Genomic DNA, 27,175 nt, shown 5'->3' on the forward strand with positions numbered 1-27,175 from the left:
TCCTACACCGTGCGGTTTGGCCAATCACAGCGCGTGAGTTGGTTGTCTGGCCACGCCTTTAATGATGTGGTGGGGGACAGTTGGAGACAGCGAGACTCGTTGAAATTATGCTTCGTTATAAATCTCCTTACTTCTTATATCTATGGATTTGACAGTTCATGGACTAATGATATTAGTCTTATACCGTTCGAGAAATCGGCCCCTGTCAAATCGTTCGGGTTACCATGGCAACACATTAATAATATTAATCTAACACCGTTCGAGAAATGGGCCCCCGGTATTACGCCAGCAGGAGTCCAATTCTGTGTTCATAATTTGATATAGTTGCCTCCTTATTTTGATACGACCGTGAGTCATGTCATTTGTGTTACATGAAATAAAAATATTCATTCATTTGGCATCTCACGCGCATCAATAAGTGCGAACGAGATATCTCAAGTGACGATTCCTGATTACATTTCGTGATCATCAAGAATCGCTTCCGAGCCGAATTCTCATAATCAAATACGTATCAAAATAAGAAGAAAACCATTATCATTTTGTTAAAACAGAACTGGCCTCTTGAACAGGGTGGGCGCTAATTTTATCACCAGTAAAATCCTTATATGTTTAGGCGACATCGAGGCGACACCTTTTACACTAACATCTACAATTAATTTAATCGCTTACCATTAACATAAATGTCAACACGAATAAATCTTGTAATAGGCACTTCGCGGTATACGTTACCTAAAGCAGTATCGGAAAATCATCATAGGTTTTATGTAAGATATTTTATAAACGGCTTGTTACGTAGTTAACGCATAGCAAGGAATCTAGTGTGGTATTAAAAATACTAAAGCTAGACATATTTTTTAGTTGGATGAGTTGTCTACTAAAAGCCATCGGAAGATTGTTAACTCCAACAAATCTCGGTTACTTTATATATAATATTTAAACGCTACTTTAAGGGTTTTTTGAAATAAAATAACATTATTTTAAGTAGCAGTGAGAGACGTGCAATTGAATAGATATTAGTAAAAATTGCAATTGGTATATTACCAGATCTTTATTGCTTACTGTTTTGAAAGCAACCTTTTATTTCTATAAAATCTCAATATAAAACTATCATGTAGTAGCTAAACGCAGCCGTCGGGCTCGGCTAGTATTCGGAGGCTTTTTCTAACGCACCAATGGCAGCGCACCACGCACGTTTTGTCGCGGCCAATCAATTGTACCTAAATTCAAAACCCTTTATTCAAATCTTGCAAATCACTCTTTCAGCATCCTCTATACAATCAACCACCACTTTCTGCATTTAACCGTTGTAAACCAGTATCTATTGAAAGAATATTTCAGTTTACTACACATCGAAGCTTTTTATGTGAGTCGTCGTGATTCTGACCTGCACGGCGGCTACACTTACTAAAAATTGGACTAAAGTGGTTAATGTGTCCTTACGCTTTGCTTTTGAAAAGCCTTTGTAGTAGTAATTATATTTAGTATTTAAGAATAAATGTTACCGAACTTCGTAGTTAAACATTGAATTTAAGACGCTTAAAAATATTGTAAATTTTTCAAATTGTTCAGATTTTTCTGTCGGTTATGGAATTCCGTAAAGTTTTACGTCTCATATTACCATAATTGTTAATCGCAGGTTTGCCTCGTAATAATCGTTCAGGCCTGGTTTTTTTTTAAATCGTATTGTCATTAAAATTCTTATAACAATAAGTCAAACAGAGGTATTTTAACCCACAAACACAAACTTGAAGCGGCACAAACTTTAAGTTACATTTCCATGTAACCTTAAAGCCTGTGCGAAAAGGTTAACATTTGCTTTACAACTTTCAGAGGCTCGAGGGCGCTGTAATTTTGGCGTCATGCAGCCTTTTGTTCTTTTATCGAACCTTTTACGAGGTCCTTGCACTTGTAAGTCTCGTAATAAATACAGTTCCGAACAAGAGTTCAGCGACAGGGGTTTGGCGGAGGTTTCGAAACTCGCTAAGTTTAAACTCTATTTCTTCTTAACTGGTGCTTTGAATAACTTTATGTTTTCCAAGTTGCCTTAGAATTCTGATTTCATGCGGTAATTCTCATAGCTCAATAAGCTCAATTTTATTAGAGGTGTTTTACAATAAGAGGCTTAGCTTGGTGGTGATGTCTATTCTGCTAGTTTCATATTTATACCTATTTTATATTCCTTCATTGACATACTACGTTATAGCTAGAGCCATTACAACAGTATAACGTTGCTTTTGAAGTAAATCTATTCAAAATATCCTTTTACATTCAAGCTTTTTTCTTTTCTACTATTTTTAATGATTAACAGTCCTACTAACGGTTTTATTTAAGTACCCATGCGAACCTTATGACAGTTGTAAATTAGTAAAATCAAAGCCATTGTCTCAAGCTTTCTATGATCTTAAAATAGTATTCCGTGGGTATTCCATATTCTCGATATTAAAATCATTTATCACCAAGTACCTAGTCTCAGCGGCTATAAGTAATATCTACTTGTAGGTAATGCTGTTAATACGAGTAGCAACCTTATAATAAGTCAAACATAAGTTTTACTGTTTACTGATTGACTATTTATGCATATTTTACACCTGAATTTACCTACTTGTATCAAATGAAATGGTTGAAATTGCCAAATGGTCCATGATCAAAGCAGGGTTTGCTCTCAAAATAGTCTTAATTTTGTTGGAACGTCCCATTTGTCTTCAACTCAAGTCCAATTCCGATTAAATACTTATATTGTTCATTCATCGAGGTTGAAGTGACAACCTAAATATTTGACAGTAACATAAACATTTTGTTTAAATAACGAAAAAAATATAATTTTATATAGATTTATGTAATTCCAATAACATATTTGAACTTTTTGAACGACTGGAAAGCGGGTATCGATGAATTTAATATAAATTCAGCGGTGATTTAACAGAAATAAAAGAGCGCTTTCGTAACGAAAACTACTAAAAATATTCTTCGTTTAAAAACAAGTTACAATAAATTGCATCAAATGGTGTATCTTTTAGACGTATATTATTATTTATTGCAAAATAACCCGTTAGCTGCATGACGGTTATTGATTCGAGTGTTTTGCAATATGGGGATTTTCATGGATAAACGAATGAAAACAAATAGAGTCAGGCCAAGATATGTTGGGAACGATTTTGACAGCCCAAGGCACTTCAAGTGTTATTTTAAACGTCAAACTTATATGACATTATGACGTTTATTTAACACTTGCACAGCCTGGGCTATCAAAATCGTTGCCAATTTAGCTTGGTCTGATTCTAGAATTTAATTACACGCCTTCTACACATACGAAGAGTAGCTGCGATCAATTTATTGAAGTAATAAAATCATAATTTAATGTGCAGGCATTACTACTTTACTATTACTTTTACGACCGTTGTATATCTATTTACTTAAATTTTAATACCTACGTTTATTTCCCTTTGAGTTTACTTGATGCTTTTCGTATATTTTACTACGTAACTTTACATTGATTTTAATGGAACATGAGATGGAAATGTGATTAGCGTCAGTGATAATAATCTATGTGCTCCTAATAACTAGTAATAACATTTATATCTGTAAATGTAAACGTATATGGTTTGTACAGTCGGCGTCAAAATATGCATTCCAATAAATCTGAAAATGTATATATGATTTTTGACTGTATAAGATAAAGGTAACCACAGAGAGTAGAACTTACAGAGAATCAAGTGGTGTAGTACGCAACGGCCCGATTTGAATTTTAAGATAAGTACATCAAATATTAGGTCTAGGTATGATATGGATCGGATATGTCAGTGTCAAAAGTGACGTTTCTTCAAACAAAAAAGGCAGTTTTGACACTGATATATCCGATCCATATTTGACCTAATATTTGACCTATCTTAAAAAGTTCGGATCGGGCCGTAAGTCCTAATATATTTCTGGTAGTTTTTAATGATCTTACTCGCAACAAATCTTTAGCCATTTATAATTTCTGCGCCGCTTTTTATTTCGAATTTTATGTCATTTATACTCGGAACCACGCGCTGTGTTGAATTGTATTGTATTGCAATTCGTATCTTAAAGCAAATAAGGCGGTAGTTTACATATTCCCACGCCTTTGGCTTAGCAGTATATTAAGAGACATGGGACACGTCTAGAAAGCACTGAATTAAATAGCGACCCACCCGCTTCCATGACAACTACGTTTTCGGTATACCATATTAGGCTCGTCCCCGCTACGGAGGATTGCGCAATGCTTGCAATATTCATCGTTCATTGTATTACAATAAATTGCCCGTTAAATATGTATGAACCAGAGTACACCGCTTTTAAACTGAGTTTTTGCTCTGTTGCATTGAAGATGCACATACATATGTATCGCACGTTCCATTTCGTTATAAAGGAGTGTCATATATGACCTAAAAACAAAGAAAATTGATTGATCGCTCGGCCCGATTCGCGATGAGATATGTTAAAAATTTCGTAAAGATATGATATGGATTGGATATGTCAGTGTCAAAAATGTCGTTTTTGTTTGCAGTAACCTCTAATCCATATCGTATATTTAGCAAATGTTTGACGTATCCCTTAAAGTTCGAACCGGACCGGCTGTGTTTTTATTTTTATACTCTTATGTTACGTCAAAACCAACGACCGGTTTGGCCTAGTGGGTAGTGACCCTGCCTACGAAGCTGATGGTCCCGGGTTCAAATCCTGGTAAGGGCATGTATTTGTGTGATGAGCATGGATATTTGTTCCTGAGTCATGGGTGTTTTCTATGTATATAAGTATTTATAAATATTTATATATTATATGTATCGTTGTCTAAGTACCCTCAACACAAGCCTTATTGAGCTTACTGTGGGACTTACTTAATTTGTGTAATAATGTCCTATAATATTTATTTTGTTATTTACGTCAAAACAAGGTGTATGCTTTTTGCATGGGGTTTCCATATAGACCGGGTAGTTTTTAGGCTTCGTACCTTCAAAGCTTAGGAGGCTTCAAAGCTTGAGGCCTAAAGACTCGAGGTTTCTGTGATCGTAAGCAGCAACACGAACTTATTAATTTGAGGCTTAGGTATACGGTCGAGGCTTTAAGGTTCAAGCCTTCTGGACTCAGCAGTCGCGACTCGAGTCTTGTAGTTTACGCCTCGAAGCTTAAATTCACAACACTATACCGAAAAGATAATTTAAATAACGGTTTTCCTTCTAGGATTCGACTATCAAACTGGATTCTAAAAATGCCACCTTAATGCAATTTAAAAGTTCTAGAATAAATTAATTGTTATACTTATGTACAGGAGACACACTAATAACGTATCTCAGCAAGCTTTGGTAATAATTGTAATACATTCATGGACCATTCACATATGCGTCACACTTGCACTTGCCTCCGAAGGGTATTATTAACCCGTTGCATTTAACTTTCTTATGCACCAAACCGTTACCTTAGCGTAAAAACTGCACTTACAGCTTCCGAGTACCAAGTGCGAGTGATAGCAGCTTCCGAGAACCAATGCAAGGCGAAATCCCACTTCCGCGGCCCGCTTTGATCACTTGGCTGTCTTTCCGAATGCTTGCTGAACGAGCGAGTTGATGGCTCAGTTGAGCCATTATAAAGTGTGATCACAATTTCCACGATTTCACGCGAGATTTTTTTTTTTTTTATAAAAACGGTTTATTCGTTTATATCGTTATTATGTAACTAATAGGCTTGTATAGTCAGAAGCGGAAAAAAAAATAGCGGCACTGGCCGTCTCAACAGCGTTGCAACAATCATCCGACAGGGATGCAGTGGCCATTAATGATGTTTAAAGTCTTTAAGAACTATGAATTCTCAAAATATTTCCACATAATTGTTGAAGGCAAGCTCATTTAAATAGTTTTTTTGATGCAAGCTTTAAAAACCTACAAAAAACAAGACAGAGGTACCTAGCAACTACTAGGATATGTTTCAAAACTTCTGCTTAGCTGTATTACGGGCATCAGATCCTAAAGAACGAATATTCTACGGTGCCCCTTTTTAGAATCTAAAGACCACATTGCGCTGGTCCGCGCGAAAACTCGCCCGCATCAGAATAGGCCTGATGTTTTACCGCGAACCACGTTCGACGTGTTGCCTCTCTGTCACACTTACGTACGAATTTATAAGTGCGACAGAGAGGCAACACGTCGAACGTGGTTCGCGGTAGGCCCTCTGCACCCGACAAACGATGTTCATGATTGTCGCATAAATCTCCTCTTCGTTATGCAACCTTATCTGACATGCAATTAGCCGAGACGGTACGCAGGACATCGAGCTGTCTGTGTGCGATTAAATTAGACGTATGAAATGTACTGTCAGGCGGATTGCTTTTTTAGCATCAAGGCCGGTGGGCATCAGTCGCGATTATTGTGAGAAATGCCATAAGACCTATTCATAACATGTTCACATTCACATGTTCTGCTTAAAACATGTTTTTATTTAATAATAAGCGACATAAATCCAGAAATGCTGTACATACTAGTATTAGTAGAATAGTACCTACCTAAAATTGAGTTGTAAAACATTGACTTTTATCAATAAATTTCTTGTAATTTTTATCAGTCCAACAAATATCGCTTGCCATCCAGCGCGGCAATTCCGCAAGTATTTTTGGTACTTTTGGACTGGGGAGTCGGAACATATTTTCTCTAATGTAAAATATTGGCATATACGTAATTATGTTGACATGCACGACTTGTAATAATTATAAACTAACCTACTAAATTGCTCTCATGTTTAAATTTAGTTTAAACCTAGTGTTGCATGATAATTTTATTATTGTAATTTTTATTTAGGATTAAGTAACTTGTCCCATATTGTATGCCCTAACAGGGTATCATGTACCTACTAAGTCTTAAAAATAAGATCTTTATGTACTGATGAACATGATAAAACAATGGATTAAATGAAATGAAATGAAATGGGGTTGATATTTTAAGTAGGGCAGTATATTATTATTATTATTTTTTTTTAGTTTTAGTGTCTTTGTTTGCTTTTTTGTCTTTTATGTGCATGCGTTTGGTTTTTAGATTTTAAGTTTAGACATAGTGATTTTTGTGTATGTAATGTTGTAATGTTATATGTATTAAGTCATTTTTTTGATTTTGAAAATTTTTATCATAAAATAAGCAGTACTGGTTGAAGACCAGTTAACATTAGGGTTTCCCCTATTCAGCAGCTTATATTTTACATAGCTCCCTCTCAAGATTAACCAAATGTTAAAGAAATACAAATCGGCAATGTTAAAGGAATAAAACAGTAAGAAATATCATAACTCAATCAAAAACTGGTCCCATAAAATCATCCAGTCTACCTTGTATCCGTCCAGACCCAGTGAAAGTCCACGTGCCAATGATTGCTAAACTGCCATTAATCGTGGATAAAAGCAAAATTGATAGATAAAACGAACGATTGTCACGAGATAACGCTAACAATGAGTCGCCTAATCGCGAACATTTATCAGATTCCTAATGCGTGTCCTGAGTGCTATTTACCTCACTCGATCACGAGATTATTTAATAACAAAAGTTATCAGTTAATCTCGTGAGTAAGATGTTGCATGAAGCTGGCAAATGACTAAGAGAGTTGCAAATTACAGCTAGATACGATTACATATACCTGTATGAATCAAGAGTCACCTTTTCCATTATTAAGAGGCAAGAGGATTGCCGCTTCTCCGTACAAACGTAGTCCCCATTTTTCGCTCTAGATATTGACATTGATTATTGTATCATTTTGGTGTGTAAAACAGAATAATTTTGGTGTGTAAAGATTTCATACAATTTTGAAATGCTTCTAAGTCTTATAGTAAATAAAAATCAAACTTAGGGGCATAGCTGTGGTTGGTATATAACAAATTGTGTTAAAATATTTTCAACAATGTTAATATTCAGAGAGGAAAATGAGGACTACGTTTGTATCGAATGATACGGAAATAGGCCCCCGACTCTAGTTTGTCTCTGAATTTAAAAAAAACTACATGCGTCAAAAAAGTTTTTATTTACCGCCATTTGACATACAGTTTATCTTTTAATTAGTTTTAAGTATAAAATGAATATGTTTTGTTGTTTTTAAGGTAACAATAGCAAAAATTTCGTGTGAAATAAGCGATAAAAATATTTCGGTGACGCCACCATATATCCGCGAGTTCCGCCAAGAGAGCAACGATTTGGCAACGATGCCCTAACGGAGGCTGTAATTTGGGTTAGTGAATATTTCATAGAAAGTTTATAATATGTGTGTAGATAAAATAGTGTATGTGACTGTACATAATTAGGCATTAAAACACTCGTGTGATCCTTTTAAGAAACTCACTTCGTTCGTTTCTTAAACCCACACTCGTGTATTTTAATGCCTTTTATTATGTAGCAGTCACATAAACTACTATAGTATTTTATACAATCGTGATATAATAGAGAGCTTTTCAGTCGACTACCGTGTTTAGGCAATGAAGATAAAGATAAAGATAGTTTATTATTCAAGCTTGCTGTGCTTGATTTTATCACTATTGTATATAATACTTTTTCTACGAGTCATCTAAAATAATACTTTTTTTTTCTATAAAACCTAAATAATTAATGAAAATAGTTAAGTATCTCAGTAGACAAAAAATTAGTACAAAATACATGAACGCTTCCGTTTAGTCTTTTCTATGGGAGCGATTCGTCATTTTTAGGGTTCCGTAGCCAAATGGCAAAAAACGTTACCCTTATATTCGTCATGTCCGTCTGTCTGTCCGTACGTTTATGTCACAGCCACTTTTTTATAGTTGACTACAGCGTATCGAAATGAATTTTATAGTTGAGTTGGGAGCCAATACGTGAATAGGACGCAATTATAATAACCATTACAGTCCACAGTCAGTCAGTCAGTCATTACAGTCAGTGCTGTACCTACTAGTATTAGTTGAATATGTACCTACCTCAAATTGACCTGTAAAACATTGACTTTTATCAATAAATTTCTTGTATCATAAATCTTGTACCTATTAGTCGACGATTAAAAAAAATATTTCAGTACAGCGACGAGTCATTTAAATTTCTGATATCGAGAATAATATCTGATAGAATATATTTATGTACGTTCAAGGCGTAAATTATTTGCATTATTTAGGACAAGAATGTTGTTACGACGCCCGATTAGGAAATCATTATATCTAGCCAAAGATAAACAAGCTTTAGGCTCGATTCGGAAAATGCAACTAAGTAACTAACAACGCGATTATTTATAATTAAGAACATGTTTTCAAAGGAAGTTTAGTAAAACGTAGTGTAACTTGTATTTAATAGACATCAGCCTATAGGTATTGTATGCGTATCTTATATTTAAATCCTTTTTGTATCTACCACGTAGGAGTTGGAGACTAAATTATATATCCACATTGGCAGGCGAGACTTTTCGAGTGGGTTAAGGTTCCAAAGATTTTTTTTATTGCACAAAAGAAAATTCAATGGTACAAAACGCGGTCTTAATGATATAAAGGCATTCTCTACCAGTCAACCTCTGGGTAAGTGTATAGAATTTTTAGGCGAAGGAAAATGAAGACAAACCAGCAAAAATGTCTCAGTCGCTAACACATCGTTACAATTAAGGAAGGCTAATTTGCAAAGGGAGAAAAAGTATTTTAATATTTTCAATATCAGTATCTTTTTAAAGCCATTATCGTTTAATTGAATGATCATTTTCTTCCATCACGGTCAGGCATTCCATAAACTCAATATTTTTAGGCTTCCGTACCCAAGGGGTAAACCCTATTAGTTACTAAGATTCTACTGTCCGTCTGTCTGTCTATCACCTGGCTGTATCTTATGAACCGTAACAGTTGAAATTTTCACAGATGCTGTTGCCGCTATAACAACAAATAACTAAAAACAGAATAAAATAAATATTTAAGTGAGACATACTACAAACGTGATATTATTTGTCGTTTTTTCCGTTATGGTACGGAACCCTTCGTGCGCGAGTCCGACTTGCACTTGGCGGGTTTTTTATTTATTTTAGTGTTCGAGATGTCCATCTTGCGTACAAGATAATTTTAGCTCCATATTGCTTAGAAACTAAAACGCTAGAATATACTGTAAGCAATGTTTAAGTTGAACGTAGATTGAAAAGATCTGCACTGAGTTAACTCGAATTGATTGTAAATATAGCCCGAAATAGCTCAACTAATTTATTATTTCCAGTATCTAAGTGCGATGGATTAGGCGAGCGGCCAACGGCTTGTCTTGAATTAATATCTTGTAGCTGAAATGTGTTACGATTATTAAAGTTGCCATTGTCAGTTATAATTTAGATGACCTGAGACAATATAACATCTAAATAACTCTGAGATATTAAATTTATTTAAGAAACAAAAAAACATTTATTCATAATATTATAAACACCAGTTAATTATTATTACAAATCATCCACAGCGCAGGCTTCGTCAAAAACATAGATACAAAACAGAATCCGCAACAAACTTCGTCCAATCTACATAAGTGAAAATCCGCCACAGGCTTCGTCATTAATGTAGGTACAACATAAAAACCCGCAACAAGCTTTGTCAAAAAACCTAAAACTACCTACGATTCCCCGCTAATCCCCGAGACGACACGTACCCGGCGCAAAAGTTCAAAAAAATAAAATAAAAATAATAATAATAAAGTTCTAAATTATTTATGTATAAATGTGTCACCAACTGTTGCTTTACGTCACTGATCACAATCACATCGTTTTATATTTCATGAGTAATAAAATAAAATATAACCTATCGTGTTGTCGTAGGTGAAGTATTTAAGATGCACTGACTATCCAGGAACTTCTAGAACGGAGAGAAAGCACAAGACGCGTCCGCTTGGTATTAACAACCATTTATTGAAAGAGAGCGATGATAAGTAGGTACCTATACATTATGTCAGTGAGAATTGTTTCTACCCTCTTACATCATTATACTCGTATATTACAGTAGGTAGGTAGTTAGGTAGGTAGTTAGGTAGGTGCTAGGTATTAGCCTGATTGTCGTTTATATTTTATGGTCAGAAATTTGCATGCTCAGACTATTAATGTGTTTTTTTCTGTGTGCCTAATATGTAGTTAATTGTATTTCGTATCAAGCCATTAGCTAGAAAATATAACAATCCGGCTTGGTATGCTGACCTAATTTCATAATAAATAAATAAAATAAATTCTATTTAAACACTAGGTTAACTACTAGTATTTATGTATTCGCTAATCTTTGAATAAAATCCAGAAACGTAAATAAACACGAAATTGGCGTCGATGTGCAATAGCAGCAATTATGATAATCCAGGATTTAAGAAATGACATAATGATGATATTGTTTAACTCATTAAACCATCTAGACAAATCAGATATCAAACTTATTTCTTCAGTTTTCTTTTCGCACTGACTATTACCAAAGAGAATTTGAAATAGAGGTGTATTGTCAAAGAAAAGTTTGTAGCGACGTAAATTTACTGCCATCTTTCGACACATAATTAAAACTTTTAGAATGCCATTCGCCCGAGCCCTCTTGCACATGAGAGGAGGCCTGTGCCCAGCAGTGGGACGTATATAGGCTGAATAATTATTTTTTATTATATTATTAGAACGCCATTTTTACGGTGATTTTTATTATTTTACTGATATCAGTTAAATTTGTTAAATATCAAAAAGTGGCGCCATCTAATAGATCAAAGGCCAAAGCTAAAGCAGCATCGTTTCGGGCGATGGCGCCATAACCTTTAGGTAATGCCCGGTAAGATGGACGTCGCTACAAAGTTTTCTTTGAAAATACACCTCTATTTAAAATTCTCTTTGCTATAACAGTTTTATCCTGTACCCGGTTCCGGGCCAGGTTTATATCCCGGTCGGTTTAAGTCTAGTTTCTCTTTGCTATTACTAATATTCAAAGGTAAACAGAATAATTTAAAAACCACACTAACGGACATGTTGAATAGGAAGGCGGAATTTATTTGTATCTTATTATGTTAATTGAAGCGTAAAATGCGCCTAATTATCACATTCGTGTGTCTAAATAGATAATATAACACCTACAGGAGTGTTTGATCAAAGACAAAACGACACACCTTGTACAGATTTACGCTTGATTTAGTCCCAAACACTGATATAATTAGTTGTGATTGATTACTCGTATTTGAATGTGTTTTTTTGCAATTTGTCGACTAGAGTAGGTGTGTGGTCGGTAAAAAACATAGTAAGGCATTATGTTGCACCGAGTTAAAAAATAAAAGTTAATCGTGGGTGACATAAAGTTATAATGATATAAAGATAGTTTTCAAGGCTTATTCTAATTAAAAAAAAACTTTGTTGCTGGGTTTCGAACTTGAGTTCTATAAATTTCAGTTGAATAAAATGATTATTAACAATTAAACTCTCTTATTGAAAACAAAAACCTTTGAATAATTAAAATCTGACTGCGATTATTAAGTATACCCTATTCCTTTTAGAAGTCGGTTAAAAATGTAGTATAGGTAAGTCAATTTGGTCATAAAGATGAACCCATTGACAACACGTTCATTAACATCGTTATACAACTTCGGGTCCGGATCCTTTTGTTTGACATAATTATTGAAAGTCATAATGTAATGATAGTCAGATTATCATTAGTCATAATTCTGAAACCGTTAACTTCTTAGGATTTTCGTAAGGTTATCCTATAGATAGGTTAGGTTAGGTTTGTTTTATGGCAATCCTGAAAAGTTCCGCGTTTCTGAGAAAAACCAAATTATGACTAACGAAAATGCGGACAAACAAAACATTATGACTTAAAACTTTATGGGAAACAATAGTGACCCCTTCGGGACACCACACTAAAGTCATCCACACAGGGAGGTAGGCTACATACTATCATAAATAGACTGCTAAAATCATATTTCGGCTGCACCGTACTCTAGTAAAAAAATGTTCTAGTTACCTATGATCAATATTGCAATAACTGTTTAGGATTGAGAGATGATTCACAATTACAACTCAGTAAAAGGTTAGTAGCGTCTGGTCAGCTTCTGAAGCACAATTGGTTAAAGAGTAATTGGTCCGGTGATCTACAAGGTCTTAAGTTCAGACGCCCGAAGCGGTGAATTTTTAAATTTTTCTTTTAATTGAAAAAATGTAATATTTATCATTTGCAGTTCTTGATCTTAGTTTAGTGTGGGTTAGTACGTAACGGTGAAATCTCAATATAAATTGAGATTTCGATGCGGTGTCGTTAGGATAGAACATTCTTACGGTAGATGTCGCCATGCGCCTCAATAAGGTTCGTAAATAAAAGAAAGGAATAGAAAAAGTTGCATACTCGCAAGTTCGAATCTTGCTTGTCAATTAAACATTTTGTTGTAGGGATCGATTGCTGACGTATTTGCTTGATAAACTTTTTTAACACCGTAACCGCTATCAATTATTATTAATTCCGTGTCTGTTACCATCGTTATCTCACAGATGGCATAATTTAAATTATCTTAATTTCAAATGGTTTAGATACCACACGAGACCTCCCAAAAGGAATACAAAATACTCATTCAACATACAAAGTAGTTTTACGACTTTTTATTACCAACTTGAACTTGTGACTTGCATTTGTAACATTGATAAGTTCAACAGAAGTTCTAAAAATACTACTGCGTGTTGTTTTCTCATGACTTTTATGTGTTTTTTTACTGATTGGGTTGTTTAATTGACAATTCAGATTGTTGTGATAAGCAAAACAGAAGTCTGTACGATAAACGAGTAATAATAAACCTATCTAATGATGAAATCACTTTTTGTTAAGTACACAAAAAATGTGTCACGCGACATTTATATTGTGCCCATGACAGCAACCAACTTATCATGTTTTATTGAGGATACGGTCATGTCTCATAAGTCGTATTCAGATCCGTTTTTTGTTCCTAAAAAAGTAAGTAATAGGTTCATCACCTCACTAGCTCGGGAAGAGTCTCTTTTTTGTTGAAAATTGGCGCGTGAAGGTTCACTTTTTCACTAGTAGCGCGGATTTTTTTTTTCAATGTATTAATTTCTCTTCTACTCTAATGGATCTAGTAAAGAGAACTCTTGGTTACAAATATTAATTGATAAATAATTGGTGTTAGACTATACTTTTTGACAAGCATGTGAGTGGATAAAATATTTGATACTCGTAGTTTTGTAAATCATGACTCGTAGCTTGATACAATTACAACGCTCAGAAGTCTACTTTTAAACTATTTATGTATAAGTAGGTACGTGGTTCGCTCTTGGTTCCATTTTAGAGTCCTCAGAGCCAGTCGATTCAATATTATAAAAGATAGCTCTAAGTTAGTGTAACGGCATGGCCCTTAACTGCACCAAACAGGGCGTTGTGTTGTGATACTTGCCATGTCATACATGTAATGGTCTTCATCAACAGCCCTACTTCGTTAAATGTCGATTTTAGAGAGCTAATACACGAATCGGTACAAAAATACCCAAACCAGTATATGTATAATATATGTATATATCACAAACTACTATACATATATATATGTTTTCTTATAATATGCCTTGACAATAAATGGGGCCAACTGTCAAGTATTGGTAAAGCTAGATTTCAATCCACATAAACAAGTTAACCCAAAAATACAAGATAACAGTAAAAATATACAAGAATGCGTATACAGGCTTATTCAAAAAAGAAAGAAGGAAAAATAAATAAAAGGGTACTTTGTATGCAATCCCCGGGTTTACCCCGAAGGGCATCACTCTAAGGATGAGCACCTGTCTTCTCTAAATTCCTAAAAACCACAGAAAGAAACACTCACCGTAAATCCAGCCTCAACTCCCGCCCATCAACGGTGAGGTTATAGTGCACGGCGTGCGGCAGCGCGTGCTCCGCGCCGCGCAGGTCGCGCCGCGCGCGCGCGTGCCCGTGTTCGTGCGCGTGTGCCACCGCGCGCGATACCAGCCGCCCGTCGCGCGTGACCTTGACCGGCGTTGTCACTTGCACTTGCGAGGGGTCCAGGTGCACGTGGGAGTAGAGACCTGGAAGCGGTTGTTTGGTGAGAATTCTTGAAAAACCCCGGGCTATCACCATTATTGGTAACTAAGGTTCAATGAATATAACAAGTATGTGAATGGATAAGAACCAAACTGCTCTTCTATGGACTGTTTCATTTACATTGACTTAATCCGTATAAGTCTAACAGCGAGTCACTGAATGAAAGTACATACCTTTTTTTATAAATCTAGAATATTTCTGGAAAACGCGACCCATGAGAGAGGTTCCGTAACCTTGGGCGTTCCAAAATGAATACATACTTAACTCAAGGCATGTATTCATATGGCAATTTAGTTCACTATGGAAGATGCCAAATTAACCCATATGTATGTACTACACCTACCCCTAACACAGAATAAGTAAAATAGTTCTACCGTACCGTTTCTAATGTATGGCACTATCCCTTTCGGCTATTTAGGGTTGTCAAAATAAAAGTCATTATCTTATCTGTGGTTGTGCACGCAAAGGGACGTTAATTTGTGCCCATCCAAATAAGCTAATAACTGCTCCTAGCAATGCTCAGCCGGGCGAAGCCGAGAATGCCCGAAAGGATCAGTTTCGCCCCCCTGCCTTGAATCAATTTATTCCAAACAGAAACAGCGTACGTGACTAAACATACTACGTTTTGATTGTAAGTATCAATCAAAGTGCACATGGCAGATATCGACAAAAATACCTAATGAGAATTTTTGCTAGCATTACCTAATGGTAAATTAAATAAAGGTAAAATTAAATAATCGGTAATCCGATTGATTACAATTTGTCCTTTATTTACTATAAGATAAGATAGAAAATCATGGTTAGAAAGTTAGGTATGCTATATTGAAAGAGTCTATTCGACGACATCTTTCCAAGAATATCGGAAGTGCACGGATATTACGATTAATGTAAACAAACGGAAACGCGGCATTGACAATCATAATGCTGATAAAACGTATCTACATACACGTATGGGTATACCTACATAGTACATATGTTTGCTGTCATCTTTTGCACATGTTTACTAATGATGCAAGATATATCACACCATATTTGCAATATGATACCGTTTGTGTAAATAGTGAATTGGGCAGGTTATAGCGGTTTTGTGTCATCATCGTTGTTACTATCTTCTGGGACGATATTGAATAAATATGAAATGGTTGGATATATTAAAAAGTATGAAATTTTTGAAATGTTTTAAAGAATGCTAATTTTTTTGGAATTTATATTGTGTGTGTGTGTGTGTGTGTGTGTGTGTGTGCGTGCGTGCGTGCGTGCGTGCATGCGTGCGGGCGTGCGTGCGTGCGTGCGTGCGTGCATGCGTGCGTGCGTGCGTGCGTGTGTGTGTGTGTGTGTTTTCTGCTTCTGCTTTCAAACACAATACCTGTATTGTTCGTGAATAAATACTATGACTACTATAACTATGATTAATAAGACGAAAATTATATAAAACTGTGAAGATTGAAATGATAAAAGCAATTTAGAAAAATCCGGACAAATGTGAGTCGGACTTATCTTTCCTATTCACTTCTGATGATAATACCTACCTATATTATGATTGCTTAACAAGGCATTCTAGTTACTGTATAACCCCCCTACAAGTGAATATGCGATCTAATTTAGAACGAGTCTAAAATACGAGACATCGGCATGTCATGTCAACCAATAATGAAAACAAGAAGCATTGTCAAAGCTCGTCATTTAGACTGTTTTTTTTTTGCTTGTCATTGTGTATGGAAATGACTGCTGTATGCCAAGAACGATAAAGGCAAACTCAATGTAAATGTATAGGCGTTAATACTCATAGGCATACACTTAATTCTTTATTCTTTCAAGCGGTAGAACAATCGTTCGGGCAGAGACAATTTAATGGAAAAGACTGACCATCTCCATACAATAATTTTTGTACACTGTACCCACTTATTTTTATTTATTCCTGTGTCAATTTAGCGCTAAATATTGTAGATTGTGAACATTGACGATGCGACGATGTGGTTGGTGAATTAGGGGGGCAATATTGATATCACCGGAGGCCTAGGCGGGCATACATTGCATGTCAACTCAACACCCAGCCTGTCCTGCCTAAGCCCATTGGTGTGGGGCTCGAATCATACATATTCTTCCACCGACTCTAATCCCGGGTAGTTTGGGTAAACTCTTCCCCGCGCATCCCTAATACACCCAACTCTTGCTCCGCGATGTAAAAATATAAAAATACTTCGTGCCTTATTAATCTTTAATAATTGGATTTTAGCTTTATGTGTAGCTATAACAACTGTTACCTCACGGCTATTTTTAGTGAGACAAGTTTAATGGCTGTCTTAACTGTTCGACACTAAAACCACAGTTAAAATTTGCACAGAGGAAAGGTAAGGTGCCGTCATGCAGTGAGTTCTCTGAGAGGATTACAATAGATGGCGTTGCTTTATTTTTTTTACCTCAAGGCAAGCCTTTATTAGGCTGTCATTCTTATTTTGTTTTAGTGGCAGCAATCTCGCAAGTCCTATCATGGTTTACAGTAGTGATATGATAGTAGGTAGTCATGTACGAGAGGTACTCATTCATGAGACACGTTGTATATGTATGGAGATTGTCAGTCCCCTCCATTAACTTGTCTCTGGTTTAGGCTAGGAGCGGGTCAATGTCACGCCCAGCGCCCTAGCAGATGGCGCCACTAACGGTGGCGCCGGCGCACCCGAAATCATTACCTTACTATCAGCTTTGAAACAGCGTATCAAAATAAATTTACAATATGAGATAAGACCTTTTTAAAATGAGTGCGTCTAGTAGTGTTTTTATCAGGTTGATTACACTTAATGAAGCCTATCAAATTAGATTGTTTACGTTACTTTGCTTGTACTTATAGGTGCTTACGACGCGTGCGTTTACGTTATTAGCTAACTAGGTATTTAATTGCAAGCATTTATCGCATGCGGCTTTGGGTCTTAATTGGTGCATAATTTTTACATAAGAGTGCCATTCTGAATCGTGGCGAGATTAGCATCGCTCACTAATACGCGAATAAATTAACCGATAGACAAGTCTTATTCCGACCCCGTAAATAAGTGGTTTGACTCAATCACTGTGTTAAAGCATAGATAAATAAGAAGTCAGCATAGAGTACTCACACGGAGTGAGTACACTCCGTACATCAGTTTTAGTAACAAAACGCTTATTATTTCGTATTCGACGTTTAGCATCGAATAGCGGGATTATCAGTACTGCTACTTGACAATTTATGTTGCGATGAATGAAAAGTCTAATGCTCAATAATTTTCAGCTAATATTATAACCGGATTAATCTGAACTCTATTTTCAACTCCTTCTGCTTGTAATATTAGTTGTAAATTGTTGAGAAATACGATTTTCGTCCGACCGTAACACTCCGCACCCTTGTTGAGCTCTGGCAACCTAACTTAGTTGCTATAACTGTTCCAAATTTTAACCATCAACTTCGAACGGTGTATAAAAAACTCCTGTAACCGATTTACAGAACCGAAGTGATCACATAAGTTCTCTATGAACAAAGTTTTGCAAGGAGCACTTAAAAGTGCAGTAGCTAATGCAAGTATTTATTCATAATTTATGAGACTAACAAGGAGCCAGTGCGTGTCTATTTTCTGCCACTGGCTAGCCTAGGAGCAATTTCCTATGAAACTCAGGAGCATTGTCAGCGCGCCATTCGACACTTAGCTGACCGCCACACAAGTTCCAACGACCCGCGCTTTTTTGTCGTCATCGACATCGTCTTAAATTTTACTATAATTATCTGATTGACGGCGGTGGTGGCCGAGTGGATATGACGTCCGACTTTCAATCCGGAGGTCGTGGGTTCAAATCCTGGCTCGTACCAATGAGTTTTTCGGAACTTATGTACGAAATATCATTTGATATTTACCACTAGCTTTTCGGTGAAGGAAAACATCGTGAGGAAACCTGCATACATCTGCGAAGAAATTCAAAGGTGTATGTGAAGTCCCCAATCCGCATTGGGCTAGCGTGGGGACTATAGCCCGAGCTCTCCCACGCATGAGAGGAGGCCTGTGCCCAGTAGTGGGACGTATATAGGCTGAATTATTATATATTATTATTATCTGATTGAGAATGAAGGTATGGTTTCGTTGCGTATGTATATTTCTTTACCAACGTCCTTCTATTCCTCGCGTTGACCCGGCATTGTGCCACGGCTCATGGGAGCCTGAGGTCCGCTTGGCAACTAATTATTGTTTGCTTGGCACTTCTTTGAATTAATAAAATATTTAATTCTGAATGGGTTTAATTTACACATCAACAGTGAATATAAATGTTTATGCAAATTATTAAAAAAAACATTTAGTGATTTTGGAGCTGTTTATCAGAACGTATCTCTGCTGCTTTTTTTTTTGCTCAAATTAAATTATATTTTTCTTATTTGTCATATTTAGCAATATAGCAATACAATGTAATGTAACAACTTTTATTAATTAAGTAGGTCCAAGGATTTAATAGTTTTGGAAACGATTTGCTGACCTAATTAAAATCGATTGGCCAATACATATCAGATCGATTGATTCTAATTGGAAAACCTTTGAATTCCTGATTGCTAGATGCATTGAGTTATCACGAACCGACATCGACAGTTAACTGAGCCGGTCTTTATCTTCATTACACTAACGATTCGTTTCCCTGGTTATTCAACATAAATGGAGCACTTACATCATTGTATTATAATTGTTAATGATGTTTTAATTTGGATCAATTACCTACAAATACCTTCTACTTGTGCTAGAACATTTTGCTAGATTACCTATCTAATTTAAAATCTTTTGCCATTTTCAGCGGGTACACTGCATATTCTCGGAGTAAATTATGGATATTTGGAAGATATCTGAGAGTTGAATAAAACGGGAACAAAAATGCACAAACGTATTTCATATATTGAAGTAAGTCAAGAAGTGACGTGACAACACATGTCAGTAAGAACAGAAAAATAAAGCCTATTTAATGAGGTTACGTCCTTAATCTTCAATCATTATCTTTATGGACCTATCGAATAAAAAAATTGGAACGATTGGTTACCTAAACTCCACCTTAGAATAATTTAATAACGAAGCATTTGTAATAACTCTCAACTAGGCTGCTAATAGAAAAGATTACAAACAACTAAAAAAACCAAACTCCCTTCGTAAGCATTGTTGCTCATTTTTAAGGCCTTCTTTGTCATGTTTTTGTGCACGCGTGGGTGCCAGCGCATGTCTCCAGGCCAATAGACGTGACAGCAATTACTAGCCATTACCCCAGGGTACCGCCCCCTACCGCGACAGAGCACCGACCTAGCCATAGTAAGCGTAGGAGGACAACCGGGCATTTACTTACACGCTACAATAGATTATCTATAAATTACACTATAACGAGTGTACGTAATACAATTTAGCTCCGACTAGTGTAACGAAAGCGATTTGACGTGCTTTTATATGTGACATTGATATGTTACTGGCATCTTTTAGCTTCTTACCGTAAAAAAGTATGATAGTTACCGTGCAAATTAATTTAAGCACTTAAGTATATCCTCAAACAAATACGTATTAAATTGCTGGTGGCGAGACGTTAAATAGTTTATAATAGTCGGTTTCATGGAGCAGTCAATGTTTTTTAAAGTTATGATCTTATGATCCCTGTTTTTTACTTTGAGAAGCTTGATTACTCCAATGCAGTTTTAATTGACAAGTATCTCAAGGAAGCGTTTGATTGGGCAGCTTTTTGCAAAATCGTGATTCTATTATTAATCGCAAAGTTTTGTGCATGAGAGGTGGCCTGTGCCCAGCAGTGGCCGAATCATTATTATTATTTTATTTCAAGAAAGATTAATTTTTGAATCTTTAATATATCCTTTTGAAAAAATCTGATATAATGTGTGTAACCACCTGACTAGTTAAGGAAAAAATCTCAACAATCTCAACATCTACATGTACCTACATCTAAACTTCGGTTTCTGAATATTTTTTACTTAGATTGGTCGGACTATGCGGTCAAAAGAGACCCCCTACGGTTATAATGAGCAAAATAGATTTAATTATTTATTCATCAAGTTGCAATGCCGGATAAAAACCAGTCGAAACGAACTACCATATAATGTGATGGTGGTCGGTAATTCGTATGGTCAAGGTGGAAATCATTATTATAATTTGAAGCAAACAATTTTGTGAATTGCAAATGAGCATATTACGTTTACGGCCATAGAGCATTTTCATTCCACTGACCGCCGATACCATCTTGAAAGAAATATCATTAATGCGCCTAAACTAACCAACTGTTCCTTCCTTGTTCCTACCTTGAAATAAATAAATATAAATAAAAAATAAATAAATAATTATTTATTTAAATAAATAATATATGTTGAATGGTAGGTAGGAGTGACATAATTAGCTATACATAGGTATATACTAAATAAATAGTTTCTATGCCTACCTGTTATAGTATAGAAACATTTCGATCCCCTTCTATCTAACTCTCTGCCGTACAAGTAGAATCAACAGAACAAACGTTATCTCTCCGTACGAGTAACCGGGCAATAAAAACTAATTTTACGCTGCGATAAAAGACACTAGGTTTAATTACATAATCAAAGTAAACCTTAGCAAGTCGAGTAAGACGTGAACGGATGTTTTTAATGATTTTTCACTGTACAACATTATAGTAATTATTTATTCTATGACTAACTGAAGATTTCCGTTGCGAAATATGACATGAAATATAAAAGGAACCTTCCCTTTTATTTCTAGTGTGGTAATCACCTTAGTCAAGAGAGCAAATTGTCATATTATAAGGATATTTTAATGTATAAAAACTATAAAAAGTCAAGTTTTAAATTCACTTTCATCAAAGTTTACCCAATTTTTGCCATGTATTTTTTTCCTGATTTCCCTGTGATCAGCAGTTTATAGTGAGATCATATATATAATAATGATAGGCGCTTAGTTAATAATAACTTTTCCTTTATATTAATAAATATATACTCGTATTCAGTAACCCGCTTATTCATAACACTTTACAAGCCTGCGGTGGCAGAATGGTTCCATTTATATCACTTGTCACTATGCTCGTCACTGTCACACTTGTTAGAACGTGACAGGCATGGTGACTAATGACGAAGAGCCGACCATCTTAGCCCTACTGAATTAGTTAAATTATGTTTAATCCCTTTCTTACAAACGACTTGTAGCTAATTCAGACATGTAATACGTTTATGAATAACGCCGTAAAAGTTTAAATCGAGGACCTATTTGCTTAACCATAATTTTATTAATATAAACAAATTTCGAAAAGTCACACAGTGCTGACCAATTGATGCCGACGAAATCTAATCCGCTATAAGATAAAGGTTTAAAGCTCCTTCGATCATTAGCCGTTTTAATCCTAATAAGTAAACAAATGACGAAGGACGATCACGCCACGCATGTTTAATGTCTACTATGTTACAACTTTACTTAAAGAGACTACTGCGAACATCGTAAATGGAACTTTCGTATAGTTGCCTCTATCACTCGAATATGCAAGAGGGATAGAGAGCCAAATAGACGAATCAACATACGAAGAGGTTCGCGGTTATAGCCCCGGCTCTGATAGTTTACGTCACATAAACGTCACGAGACGAGTGATACGACGGATTCGCCGTTCTGCAAAACGATAAGATAGCCTCTGCAAATATTATCACAGCGATAAGGAAATCAGATCGTTACACTTTACACTTTCCCGTGATAAAGTTGGGTTATAATTACACTTTTTGATAATGTAAATCAAATATAGTATTATTATTTTAATGTGTGTTCGATTAAGAGTCAAATTATTCGTACATTAGTGTTTTTTTTTATATTTTGAACATTGGTTAAGTATTTTTTATTTGAAACAATATTAACTAGTACTAATAATAGGTACTGTATTTTATATTTATTTTGAAAAATCGGGTAAAACGATTTCGAATAATATTTTTTTGCTACTTTCTTTCCTCTCTTTTCCAAGTAAATTTCGATAACCAATGGCTATAAATTAGTTAAAAATTTGCTAGAAAGATAATTTAATGCAAACAATTTTTGATATCTAAATCAATTTTAAAGTTATAGCATAGGAAATAAAGTAGGTACAATAGAATGGGTAACTTGTTCATTGGTAATCTTTATTTAGTTTTCTGTATATCAAATGTTGTCTACTGTAATCAGCTGATATGAATGATACCCTTTGTCATTATTACGTTTCAGTCCTTCAGTTCGCATGACACATCAGTAATACAATAAAGAGGCACTCCCGGGCAGCGAGATGATAAATCTAACAGGAGTGAAGTCACACGGTCAAATATGGAGTAGATAGGTATACGTTTGAGACTTATATCATAGTTAATTTATAGTTACGCAAGTCACTTTGTTTGATGTATTTAAGCTGAACAATTGTCAATTAGGTACAGCCCACGTTTTGATTTGTCGGTTCAACGTTCGGTTCGGTTATTAAGTTTTTTTGTTTATTGGTCTGCGTAAACGAACGCATCATTGGTAGTTTGTGGAACATGTGCCGTTTGCATAACGCCATCCACGGTCTATTTTGGATGTTATTGGGTCTGCAAATAGACTGTGTTGCCGTACGTGTCGTCGATTGCTACACTTTCAGTTCGCCGATCGAAATGTCCAGTGGCTAGTTAGAACAAATAGAAGCGTTGGAGATAGTAAGCACGTGTGTAAACAATAATTATTTTTCCTCCTATGCATAAGTATTATTTCCTAATAGCAGTAATTTATTTAAAAAAAATATACTATCAATATGATCGTAAACTAACAAAGATAGCACAATACAAAAAAAGGTGTTAATAAAATTAATTGAAAATGGTGTACCACAGGGATCAGTGTTAGTTTAAATTATTTTATCTTTAAATTGCAGTTGAATTTAAATTATATACATTATTAAGAAACTTTTATACATATTTTTTACAAATATTGCCAATAAAGAAGCCGACCCGAGTAATAATGACGTCCAATTTAAGCGAAACAATTTGTTAAGATGTCAGTCGCTAACATCCGTTTAAGAAGGTTCGGACCTAAACGCCGATGAGTCATTCGAGCCCTGTCGGCTACGAGACCTGAATGTGAATCCAATTACGAACCCATCAAACAGTGTGACAACTACAAAACGAATCTTAAGATTAGTGAGATCGCACGAGAGGCCCTGTCACACGTTATCTGTTCGCCGATTTTGTACCCTTTACAACCATCAATTTTAATTATTAACGGTACGTTTAGTAAGCGGTTTACTTCGATTCGCTAATGCCACATGTTTTAAAATAAATGCTGAAGATATAATGTTTCCCTATATTTAAATCAAACGTAAGTCTATTGGTTATGTACGTACGATATTTCTGCTTGCTTATAGATTTTTATTTACATTATATTCTAATGAAATAACTACTTAACTACTTAAGGTCAATGTGGGAAAACCGTCAATAAGCTCTTTCGTCCTTTTATCTGTTGCGTTTGTAACTTTGTACACGTACTCTACTCACAGAAGGCCGGTAGAGCAGAAGGAGTGAAGCTCTTCTTTCCTGACTGAGCTCAAGTGACGTACGTATACAAATACAAGGTTCTTGCCTTATGACAGTCTTTTTCTGCAATAAATTTAATATGCCGGTCTTCCCCACATTGACCTTAAATCCTAATGAAATGCTCTAACTACTTAGATGAGTAATTGAAAGACTTACCGGTATGAATGAAGTTTCTAATGCTATCCTGGATCTCTTCCTCGACATCGCCCGTGGCATATTCCACTTTAGGCATGACTATAAATTTCGCGCTGCACCACGCCACCAAAGTTTGGAATAATAACAGAATTAATATACACCGCACATCCATTTTTCTAAGCACCAACATTTCGCGACGTGAGTGCTGTTGGCTTCTATGTCGTTGGCATGACAATACTACTACCGATGCATTTTATCATTGCGCTAATGACATAACGTAACGTAATTCGAGTCAGGCAACTTAGTACACTGTTATGATATTTTGTGCCTGTAATTAGACAGCGTTAATGTGTAGATGTTCGGTCGTCGGCTTTGTTGAACGTTCATTATATTCGATCTGAAACAAAAGAAATAAAACGTTAAATTTACGCCAGTGTAGTAACACTTGAAATATTTCAGAAATATAATTTATTATTACCATTAAAGTTTATATATTTGTTTTGTTTAGTATTAATCACATATCGGTATGTATACACATACAAAAAGTACAATTTAAATTGAACTGCTATCACTAAAGTTAAGCCTTTATTTCACGCACTAAAAAAAGTTTCAAAAAAAGTTTATCAAAGTGCGGGCAGAGAGCCGCAGTATACGCGTGCGTGTAGAGAGGGGCCGCTATCTCGATCTGAGAGCGGAGCCGTCTGTTACATAATTATATCTCTAATCTGTGCCCATATAGACACACGCGATTTGTGTTTTAGTTAGCACTGGAGACGTGATAGCGAGAGTTATGATGTTTTTGCCGGTTAATTATACGGCAGTTACTATTTATTTACCTTCTCCTATTTACAAAAAATAGGGGGCGACATTAATTCGAACTTTCTTAATTATTATTTTCCTAATTTATAAAAGAGCTCGCAACCACATCTGCGTATAATTAGTTCCTAGCTGAGCTATTTCTCAAATCTCGAATTTTTGAAGCTATGTTTCTGTCGCGCTGCGGTGGCCGGGAGTGCGTGCGCAAGATAAGGACAACCGCAGCTCGGACTAAAATTCCCACGCAAAAAACTCAAAATTCGAGGTTTCGCTCTCGACTGTTTCCTCCTCCAAAACGCAATTATGAAATTTTGGAAACTGCAAGAGGAAAATATAATCTATGCCGCTATGCTTTGATTTTTTGGATATTTGTTGTCATATTTGTATAGTGCGCCTTTTTTTTCGGTCAATCAAATTGAGCCGTTTTTACGATTTTCGAGGCGCTGTAAGTTTCTTTCAAATAAAATGATCCAAAAAGCATAGCGGTCCAGACATTGATGATATTGATCTTATTTGAAAAAATCATTGCTCTAGGTTAAAAATCCTGAAGTACGCGACTTTACGACTTAAGGTTACTTTTTCAAGTTTACGGTCGACGGAATTGATTCTTTAGCAGTTTACGGTTCATTTTATATTAGACAACTCTTAGCAAAAGTATGTACAACCATATTTAGTTGAACCGCAAATTGCTAAACAATCAATTTCCTCGACCATACATATTAACCATACACGGTGTAACACGAGGAACCCGAAAGATTTTAACCACACACTTCTGAGGCAAAAGAAGGAAAAAATGTTATACGAGTTTAAGTAAATTTCGCCAAAAAATTTCGTTGTTCAAATTTTTGAATGAATTTGTATATAAAAATTTAATGTTACGGTAAAACTGGCACTGAAAATGAATTTTAACGATTTTTTTTGTAAAACCTAGTTTTTGCAAAGGTTAGGTACTTGTCACTTTTTGACATCTATCAATAAGGATATTTAGACTACGCCCCAGAAGAGCATCAACGCCATCAAAAAGGCGTTTTGAGTTAGTTACATTTTTTAAAATCGGGTTTAACTAACTCTGAAAGTAGACTAAATCTAGAAAAGTTTATATGACATTTTAGTCTCTAAATGTGATCAGGAAAAAACTGTTAAAATCTTTCGGTTTCCTCATGTTACAACGTGTATTTCCGAACCTCAAATTCGCACGTTTTGTGAACATTACATAAGACAGCCTTGGTATCGTACGCAGACCGTTAACAATGAAATAAAGGATGATGAATAGGCTACGGCTGAATGTTTATTCAGCAGCAGCTGCAAAATTAAGTGAATGAGTACACATAGTGACGAAATCAATTCGGATTCACATTGTCCGCCTACTTTTATTTACTACTATATTTATTTTTAATACTAAGTTTAATTCTCGCATTTTCAAATGTTTCGCTCTCTTTTCTATTACGAAATTAAAATGCAATCATCTTAACTCATTTCAATTCGGATTCACATTGTCTGCCTACATTTATATGCTACTAAATTTATTTTTAATACTAATTTTAATTCTCGCATTTTCAAATGTTTCGCTCTCTTTTCTATTACGAAATTAAAATGCAATCATCTTAACTCATTTCAATTCGGATTCACATTGTCGGCCTACTTTTATTTACTAC

General features: G+C 35.5%; 1 protein-coding gene across 1 annotated transcript in view; it reads right to left on the reverse strand.

Annotated features, from left to right (window-relative positions):
- LOC133527089 (A disintegrin and metalloproteinase with thrombospondin motifs 7) overlaps positions 1-27,175 on the reverse strand; it is a 150,870-nt gene that overhangs the window by 77,966 nt on the left and 45,729 nt on the right. Inside the window, exons 2-3 of the mRNA XM_061863980.1 lie at positions 24,726-25,101; positions 14,790-15,009 (exon numbers count right to left, since the gene is read on the reverse strand). Coding sequence (XP_061719964.1) covers positions 14,790-15,009; positions 24,726-24,894 — 389 coding nt within the window. The 5' untranslated portion in view covers positions 24,895-25,101. The remainder of the gene's footprint in view (positions 1-14,789; positions 15,010-24,725; positions 25,102-27,175) is intronic.

Source organism: Cydia pomonella, chromosome 17 (genome assembly GCF_033807575.1).
Source record: "Cydia pomonella isolate Wapato2018A chromosome 17, ilCydPomo1, whole genome shotgun sequence".
Lineage (NCBI taxonomy): Eukaryota > Metazoa > Arthropoda > Insecta > Lepidoptera > Tortricidae > Cydia > Cydia pomonella.